The sequence below is a fragment of the Epargyreus clarus genome, unplaced genomic scaffold (genome assembly GCF_041222505.1).
Source record: "Epargyreus clarus isolate Ecla_fem2 unplaced genomic scaffold, WU_Ecla_fem_2.2 ptg000013l, whole genome shotgun sequence".
Classification (NCBI taxonomy): Eukaryota; Metazoa; Arthropoda; class Insecta; order Lepidoptera; family Hesperiidae; genus Epargyreus; species Epargyreus clarus.
In genome coordinates this window covers 4,331,575-4,341,754 of record NW_027332221.1, presented here as the reverse complement: position 1 = coordinate 4,341,754, position 10,180 = coordinate 4,331,575, and the positions used below count along the sequence as shown (strand labels likewise).

The following is a 10,180-nucleotide window of genomic DNA, read 5'->3' as shown; positions in this document are numbered from 1 at the left end:
GGTACATCAATGAAAATGAAAATGTGATGACTGTCCTGCCTAGAAGAAGTGAGGAGCCAAAAGTTTCGAAAGTGGGCACCAGTCTGAAATACATAAAGTAAAGTACACGGGAAATAGTACTTCTTTACTTGCGTAACCTACCCAACAAGATGAAGGAAGAAAAGTGACCATACAGTTCCTATTATTGCATTGCAATTTAATTCTGAAAATGACAGTGATAAAAATATATATCCATTTGTTACGGAAAATAATTTTAGTAATGAAGAAAAGCAGACACGCAAGCAGCACAAAAATTTAGCTTAGGTGATCTGTAGTAATTATTGTAACTGTAACATATGATAAATATATACAAAAGTTCTACTGTGTGTACTCACTAATAGAACCATATAAACCAAATAAACAAAGAAATCGGTTAATAAAATACTAATATTAGCAAATCATGTATTTTTAATTATACAGTCCTGTAACTTAATCAGTGCACATGCACCATCAATAATAACACAGTCATAAATATTTTAATTGTGTCCTATTAATTACAGAATGGGCCCTTAAAATAGAATTCTCATAGACGTTTTATAATTCTATTCTTATCATAGACATCTATATAATATATTAAATATATGAATACTTCCACTTGCTGTTTTGTTTTGATTACGTCCCGTGCTAATGATTTGGAATTGACGAATCACTCGAGAGTTACTAAATTTATTCCTTTTTTTCAATAATACTTCTCTTACATAGATAGTATAAAATGTCATTGCTTGCAAACAGAGGATTTAAACATATAAGAATCTGCAAGTTCTTTAACGTTTATGAGATTTGGGTTTCGGAACTTGTATAAGCAAATTTGTTACGATCGTACTTGTACACATCGTCGCTGCACACGTCTTATAACTTGTCATTTATTTAAATTTTAGTTATAATAGCTAAATAACTCTCAATTTTCTTCTAAGCGTTGTTTGTTTACAGTGTAATGACGTTCCGCCACAAAATGACCGCCTGATTTAACGCGACGTTCCGTTCACCGTAAAGAAAGTTCGTTTTTTATTAATGAATAGCCCTTTTTTCGAAAAAGTGACCAATGAAAGGCATATATAATACGTATACTAATTCATTAAAACACTTTCCCAAAAAGTGTCAAGTAGCCAATTTAGGACGACACAAAAGGCGGTCTTATCGCTAAAACAGAGATTTCTTCCAGACAACCTTAGGGTGAGGAGTTAAAGAAAGTATGAATAGGCTATTTGACTGAATTTTGATTTTTCTTTATACCATTCCTTGTGACATAATAAGCACACCACATTAATATTTCCGGAAAATATGCAGTAATTTCAATAAAAAATGATGTTAAAGTTTAAATTCTAAGACTCGCGCTTAAAACGCTGTCATTGCAATAACGGACGCCATATGATTCGAGTGACGTCACAGGCTAGGTGACAAGTGTACTACTACGCTACTTTATGATAACGTCGTTTTATTTGACCAAGTTTAGTGAAAGAATTGAAAGAAATGGTGTATAAATGGTGTGTAGTACCGCAATGTACAAATACGTGATTGAAAACTCCACAGAAAGTATTTGTGTCCGTTCCAAAAGATCCCAAAAGACGCAAAAAGTGGTTACAGCTATCTCGAAGAGACCCGAAGAGTATTTCATCGCAGACAAATGTTTTTATGTGTGAAGATCACCTTGATGTAAGTTATGCTGGTTTTATTTGAGTTATAATGCATAATATCTATTAACGTCGATATTAATAAACCAAAATGTAACCTAAAACTAAAGTTGGATTAAATTGCTATTGAATTACCCAAACATGGTACCTGTGATAATAATAGGGCATTAAGTACCTACTTCCCATGCTATAATGATATATTTATTGATTGCAGATGGAAAACGACACCATTAATTACATGCAATACAAAATGGGCTTCACTACTAAAATATTTTTGACTAATGAGGCTGTACCGAAAAAATTTGACTGTCAGGAAGATCGTCTAAGTCGATTGTGTGAACCTCAACATTCTAGAGGAGCGTTTGCTAAAAGGAGAAGACTGGATCTTCTTAAAGAATGTGAAGAAGGAAGCCAGCTTCTTAGGGAAAGTACTTTGGTGTCCATCCATGAAAAAGATGTCAATATGCCACCTGAAATTATTGTGCCAAATGAAGGTGTGTTATATATTTCTTGGAACAGCTGACTAGATAAATTTGAGAAGGATCCTCTAGTTTAATAATGCCAGTTCTTCATAATGAAATATATTCATCCATCCATTTATTTATCCATTGTAAATATAACCGGTAATTAATTTTGTACATTTGCCTTTTCAGAATTACCTAAAACACAAGAGAGAGCAACCATAACTGATGTAATAATAACAGCTGACAAATCTGTACAAACAACAAAAAATAAACCAAATGTGCACTATAGAAGCAAGTCAATATAAACAAAATGCCAAAATAAGGATGTTTCAACTTCACCATGGAAAGTATCTACAACGTCTTCTTTTACTTCACCATTAAAGATTACTCGGCACCACCTTTTACCATCACATTCTGGAGTTGTTAAAGCAGTCAAGAAAAATATTTTCCGGGAAGATGATAAATCAGATAGTGATGTTTCCTATCTTGATACTGTTACAAGTCGTCAATCATCACCTTTTAAGCCAACATCATCATCAGGACTTACTGACTCTGATAGCAATATTACAGACACAAATGAAAATATTCAACAACTGATGTCCCTCAAAAATACCATGATTTTAATACAAAAAAAAAACCTTTAATGTATGTTGGTTTTCCTAAAGAATGTTATTTTATAGTTCACCTTTTACATAAACATACTAAATTAAAAATAGAGTACATTTTACTTTGCTTAAAAAAAATTAGAATGAACACAACATTTTCAGAATTAGAGGACAATTTTGGTTTATCTTTATCATATGCTAGTAAATTATTTTTATCAAACATCCCAATATTAGCTAGCTTTTTAAAACCATTCATTGTTAACTTAGACAAACAATTAATAAAATAGAACCTTCCCATTGCATTTAGACATCGCTATCATAATGTCACCTGTATTATAGACTGTTTAGAGATTGACATTCAGAAACCATCAAAGGCTGTTAATCAAGCTTTAACATGGTCTGATTATAAGAAAGGAAATACTGTTAAATACCTAATATCATGTACACCGAACGGCCTAGTAAATTTTGTTTCACATGGGTTTGGGGGTAGAGCAAGCGATGCCACTATTTTACAGAACTGTGACTTTTTAAATGGGTTGCAACAAAATACTTATATACTAGCTGACAGAGGCTTTAAACATGTTGAACAATTTCTTAATGAAAAGGGTATAAAGTTATTGCGGCCACCTAGTGTCAATGCTGGCGAAAAATTAACTAAAGATCAAGTACGACAAACAAAAATTATTGCTAGTCTGCGTATTCATATTGAGCGAGTAATAAGGCGTGTCAGAGAATTCCATATGTTAAAGCAACATTCAGTAATAAATTCTAATATACTACGTGTACTGGACCATGTAATTATTATTGCATGTGCACTAATTAACTTGCAGAATTCCCTTATAAAATAAAATAGTATATAAATAGTATTAATATTGATTCAGTAAAAACATGATAAATACATCCTTGACAATGTTATACACAGCAAATTGATTCCTAAGTAAGCAGAACTTGTGAGAACTTGGGAGATGATAAAGATCATCCTATATTTTAGTTATGTAAATTTTATTTATATTAAATTCGAGATACTTCTTTACTCCATTGTTGAATATATTCTAAACTCTTTTATAGCATTAATAAGATGGATTTTTTATTTTTTGACATATTCTCTATTGTTAATAAGTGTGTTAAATGTTTCAGATTTAAAGCGAAAAATGTTCAACCGTTAATGGGTCAATTACCTACCAATAGGACAAATCTTGAATTTCCTTTCTTACATAGTAGTGTCGACTATGCGGGGCCAGTATTGATTGCCGACCGAAAAGGGCGTGGCTGTAAACTTTTAAAGGCGTACATTTGTATTTTTGTCTGTCAAGCAGTAAAAGCTGTTCACTTAGAACTCGTAACGGACCTAACTAAACTAAAGATAAATTGTAACCGATGGCAATTAAACCGTTTAAATACAGTCCATTATTTTATTTCCGAGCCCTAGGCGTATTAGGTGCTCTAACAATGTATTATAGATGAAAGAAACCCACACAAGTGTGGGTCTGGTGGGAATCGAACCCGATCTCCCAGTTACTAATAGACTAATCCAGAATGTAAAATCAATATAAATGTAGAGGTAATAAAACAATAATGAAAATAAAAATGTTTTTTTATTTATTACATACTGGTGCTACGGTACAGAATTTGATATATAATTGATTTCCAGAAACAGGTTAACTTTTGTATTAAATCCTTAACATAATCATCATCATAAGTAATTAAAAAAATCTCAACATTTTTTGTATGTTCAAAGTTGCTATCAGCAACACAAAAATAACATTTTTGGACACTAGCAGCATACATTCCCAGTTGTACCTGGGCTTTACACTTATTAGAAATAACTCCGTTTTTTATATAATTTTCCTTTTTTTTTCTGTGGTAGGGCATTTTATTTCAATTATTGCATCTCGCATGATACCATCAGGGGAGGCTGCTATCATGGGATACTCCTGACATATATATACTCCACATCTACTGATCTTTACATTTAATTTGTCACTAACTCGCTTTTGGACAGATAGCTCCAAATTACTACCTCTTCTCATTGCAGCTGTGTCAGGCATTTTTGCACCCATGATGGCAGCCACTAATGAGCCATCTGATGTATGGCAAACACTGACTTCATGTGCCTTTGAAGCAGTAATTCGACCATACCTCATTTCAAACCATAAAGTACTTTTATTTTGCTTTCTGGTTGCTTCTTCAATAGCATTTATGGCACTTCGTGTAAAGGTCGCCTTCATGGCCTCCACTAACTGGTCCACATCATTTTTAATTTTTTGAGACTGGTTTATTATAAAACAGTGTAATGAATACTGCATAACACTGGTATATTGGAAACTATGCTGGTATTTGAGCAACTCACAACTGTCAATTTTCCTCCTCTTTGCTTCCAATAAAAAGTCATCATAGACACCCGTAGAGCTCAGTCTGTGAGGTACTTCTTTTTTACACAACTGTTGCACAGTTATGTATTTAAGAGTAGTACCTACTCTGGACAAAGTGGGTTTCTTCCAGTAGCACTCGGTGGATGTGCTTGAAGGTTCCTCGCTACGACGACGAGCCCACATCACAAAAGCAACTGCATGCTTGCATCCACCAGCCGAAGCAGTACAGTCATGGCACTCACAGCTAATAATTTCACTATCACTTTCATTCACTACCAATGTTACATTGTATGGTTTGCTTCTTACTTTGTGCTCAGGACACATTTTACACATAACTGTGCAAATCCCATTCTCCCGATGTAATCGCACATAACCAATTGCATCATCTCCATAGGATTGTCTTGCAGATCTGTAAAACAAAAGCAAATAACGTAAAAAAAGCGATTTTACAATTTCGAAGTATAACATTTGTTTACAACATAACCTTAATTAAATAACATTTTGCAAAACTTTTAAGTCTATATTTTTAAAGAGTTCTAAATGATATTTATGGTACTTACACAGTTGTTTTTACATTTTTAAGTTCTGCAGCATAGTAATCTGCGTTATTTTTGAAGTATCTTGCAACCATAAAAGAGTCTATCTCTGGTAGGTTTCTGCTATCGGCTCGCACGAATTTTTTGGCCATTCTGATACTAAATGTATTAAACAATGCACTGGAAATAAAATTATCACGAAACTGTCACGAAATAACTTATGAATCGAACGATATAGAGAACAAACAATAAAAAACATACAACATAACACGAAGAAGTCATCGAATCCTAGCCAGTGACGTCATTGCAACCAGTAACCAATCACAGAGCGTTTCTGTCGCACAGAAAAATTTAAAAAATATTGTATTATTTTTGCGAAAAATAAGCAATATTGTGCATATTTTAGTACAAATTCAATGTAAATACGTTTTGTTACGTTTTTATCTATTAGGATGACCACAATTGGTAGAATATTTTCGATAGTGTCAAATAGCCTATTGTTGCCTCTACATTCTGACATATAAATGATGAAGGGCTCTGATGAACATCATTGCAGTCATCGTGGTTTCTATGCCGTCGCGGTCTCAAAGTTATGTTGGATACTGGTGGTGATTCAATTGTTATATCAGGTAAGTATGTCTCATCATTTACATCTTCAAACTGATCTGAATCATTATCATCTGCAGAACAAGTACTTTGAGATACAGCTTGTATTTTATCTGTTTCATGTGACTTATCATTATTAATGTTTCCTTCTACAGATTCGGGTTCGACGCATGCAGGTAAGTATACAGTTTTCTTTTCTTTTACTTCATTATGACTGTCCTTTGCAATTTCATTTTTAATTTTCTCCATCTGTAATAAACATAATTTATTAATGTCTTTTTCCTTTTCAGATACATTGTCTACTTTGTTTCTTTTAATTGAAGCTTCAAGGAATACAACATCTCTACTTATTACTCCTTTATTTGTTTCAGGATCTATGAATCGGTAGCCTTTTGTACTGTCGCTGTAGCCAACAAATATTAACTTGCGTGATTTCACACCAAGCTTACTCCTTTTTTCCTTAGGAATATGAACCATTGCAGGACATCCAAAGATTCTCATGTGACTCACGTTTGGCTTTTTTCCAGTCCATACTTCATGGGGCGTCGCATCGGATAAGGTTGGAGATCGGTTAATTATGTAGGCCGCTGTAGCAACCGCCTCTGCCCAAAACGTGACCTGTAATTCAGCATTTGAAATCATACATTTAGCCCGCTCTATTAAAGTTCTATTCATTATTTCACTTAGCCCATTCTGTTCTGGAGTGTATGGATTGGATGTTTGGTGCAATATTCCATGTTTTTTTAAGTAGGATTGAAATATATTATTTTTGTATTCGGTTCCATTATCGCTTCTAAGAATTTTTATATTTGTATTCAATTCATTCTCAACTCTATTCTTAAATTCTACAAATTTTTCGAATACTTCACATTTATTCTTAATAAAATATACATGTACTCGTCTAGAAAAGTCATCTGTGAAGGTTACAAAATACCTAGCCCCTCCTATAGACGTATGCTCCATAGGTCCGCATACATCACTGTGGACAAGCTCTAGCAAACTGGTTGCGCGGGAACCTTCAGTGGGGAATGGTTTTCTTGTTTGCTTACCTTCAAGACATGTTATGCAAGTCGAATTTTCTTTTCTTGATGACAGCTTTACACCTTCTGTACAGTTAGGTAATTTATTAAGATTAGTGAAATTTAAGTGACCCATTCTCTGGTGCCACAAATAAATATCATCATCAGTCTTGGCCAACATGGCGTGTATGTTTTGATTTTTACAAGTATTTAACAAATATGTCTCATTGATCAAATCTGCTTTTGCGACTAATTTGTTACTCAGATTGTAAATTTCACAGCCATTCTCATTAAATGCTACTCGACATCCACTTTTTATTATTTTGCTGACGGACAACAAATTAGTTTTCAATTCTGGTACAAATAAAACATTCCTCACCTGTATTGCATCTGTGCTGCCATCTTTTGCATATACTTTGATACATACATCACCACAGCATTCAACTTTTAATACTTTGTTATTCGCAATTCGTATGCTCGGTACAGGTGCAGGTTTAATTTCAGTGAGCCAGTCCCGGTGCATGGTCATGTGCATGGATGCCCCTGAGTCAACATGCCAAAAATTGAAGTTATTTACTGTTGATGCTGAAAAAGCTGCGACATATCCTGTTTTATGTTTTGTGTTTTCATTATTGCCTGTCTTTTTTAGCCAACAATTTTTGCCCAAGTGCCCATATTTATTGCAATTATAACATCTGGGGCCTTTCTTATTTTTAAGTTGGTTATTTTTGGGTTGATTAATTCTGGAGTTAGTATAAAGAGCGGTAGTGTCCGATGCCTTTACTTCTTGTAGTAGTTTATTTTTCACTAAATCGGCACTAATCTTTATGGCGGAACTCTCTAGTCCCATAATCATAGGCTTGTACACTTCTGGCAGCCCTGCCAACATTAATGTGCCTAACCACTCGTCATCAACATTGAATTTTATATTTCTTAACTTGTGCGCGGCTGTCAAAATTTTATTCACATAGTCTTCGACTGACAAACTATTTTCTAGGTTGGTGTTAATAAGTTCCTTTAATGAACCAACTTTTCGAGCCAGTCCACTGTGCTGATGCTGATATTCGCAACAACCCTAGTTGTAACGTGTTCGTTGAAGGCGGGACCGAACTAAATCACGTGGAGTTTTAGCCAATCACAGACGGTTTATAAATACAAGTTGTCACTTGTTCCTTCATCAAACAATCATTCGATTGTATTAACAACGTAATTTGGTCAGACATCAGTAACTTTCGATCATAGTTCAATCAATCAATAACAGAATTATGTATTCAATTCATAATGCCACATCCAGTGAAAAGTTCAATATGACCAAATATTTCGTTATTGAACAAAGATACGGCACAGTGTAGTATTCGTAAAAAAAAAGTAGTTGAAGTGGATGTTGGCTTGGTACATGGTTCTGAAGTCGGTGCTAAATATATTTCGTTGGATAACGGCGTAAACAGCGTGTTCAATATGAGCGCCGGCTTCGGAGATATGTGCTGAGCCAAAATTTGTTGATTTTTAGCTTTGTAGTAACATGGAAGTCCATTGTATTTTTAATTTTTTTTTTTTACCTTTTTTAGTGATGACATACTAAAAATCTTACAAACGCACTAGTTGCCCTTACGATTTTTGAAAGTTCCCCTCGATTCTCTGGTCTGCCATCATCAGACCCTGATTTCCTTATAATGGAACCACTTTGGAAATATCTTTTCTTCCATCACAACAAAAATCATCCAGTTCTCTGTTGCTAATGAGTGGTTGGCGTTGTTCCTAAACTCCTGAATTCCAGCAGCTGGGTACCCGATGGTAATCTGTTCAATTGTAGGTTATACTTTATTATTTCCGCATAGCATGTTCCAGCATACTTCCTTACGCTTTGGCACCATAAAAATTAAAACTACATATAATACAAGGTTAAATTAATACTCTAATAGAACGTTGATAACAGATATACTAACGTTTCGTTGAATACTCGTACTTACACGTAATCGTATTTTTTTTAATATGCGTTCACTTTTGTAACACAAAACGACACTTATTGAGCAGCACAATGTTTATAGTAGGTTAATATAAAATTAATAGAAAAAAGGGTAGAAGATTTTTCTTTTTTTCTCCCGTTTACAACTCATGGCACGATGTATACTGTACAGTCTTCCGAGCAACGTTCGCATACGGTCCGGGCTGAAAATCAGTTGCCGAGATCCAATCTCGGTTTTTTCTGAGCTCCGGAACCCGTTTCATAGACTTTAGCTGCGATACTCGATTATGTATTTTGTTTGTTTTTATTTTTTAATTTACTTTATTATTTTCAGTTTTCTTTATATTTTGTATAATTTTATTTCTTAAGAAAATTTAGTCAATAAGTTCATAATTAAGTTTGTGTTTCCATATGTGTATTTTTGGATTTCACTGTTTATTATGTGTTATAATTTGTTGTTGTTGCTTAAGTGCTTGAAATAAATAATCTATCTATCTATCTATCTCAGTTCCGTTCATAAACGACAAAGTTATCTGCGAACAAACATACCTAAAAAAAACAGTACTACGGTCGAATTGAGAAACCGCCTCATTTTGTGAAGTCGGTAACAGACTATTCTCGTAAGGCACGTACAAATACCTCAGTATAAAATATACTTATATTTAGTATTTTTAAATATCAGCATCAGCATCAGCATCAGCTGATATTAATCTGAAAAATCAGCATCAGCATCAGCATCCGCTGATCTAGTAAAAACCTGCATCAGCAACAACCCTGATTTGAACACATAACATCTCCATATTCAAAACCGGTCTTTCTTTGACTTCTACATTTAGGTCTTCTTTAACATACATGAGTATTCCCCCTCCTCTTTGCTTCTCTCTTGTGTTAGCGTATAATTTATATCCTTTAATTTTATACATAGATACCTCCACTTCTTTT

General features: G+C 33.9%; 2 protein-coding genes across 2 annotated transcripts; one reads left to right on the top strand and one right to left on the bottom strand.

The window, feature by feature from the left end:
* Window positions 1-1,419: 1,419 nt before the first annotated feature.
* On the top strand, window positions 1,420-3,180 carry LOC140746675 (uncharacterized). The gene is made up of 3 exons (XM_073078777.1): window positions 1,420-1,692; window positions 1,885-2,164; window positions 2,324-3,180. The coding sequence occupies exons 1-3, from the start codon at window positions 1,672-1,674 to the stop codon at window positions 2,437-2,439; spliced, it is 417 nt and encodes a 138-aa protein (XP_072934878.1). The 5' UTR covers window positions 1,420-1,671; the 3' UTR covers window positions 2,440-3,180.
* Window positions 3,181-4,315: 1,135 nt separating this feature from the next.
* Window positions 4,316-5,966, bottom strand: LOC140746674 (uncharacterized). Its single transcript, XM_073078776.1, has 2 exons — window positions 5,672-5,966; window positions 4,316-5,520 (listed from the first exon to the last, which is right to left on the bottom strand). The coding sequence occupies exons 1-2, from the start codon at window positions 5,797-5,799 to the stop codon at window positions 4,575-4,577; spliced, it is 1,074 nt and encodes a 357-aa protein (XP_072934877.1). The 5' UTR covers window positions 5,800-5,966; the 3' UTR covers window positions 4,316-4,574.
* Window positions 5,967-10,180: the final 4,214 nt, after the last annotated feature.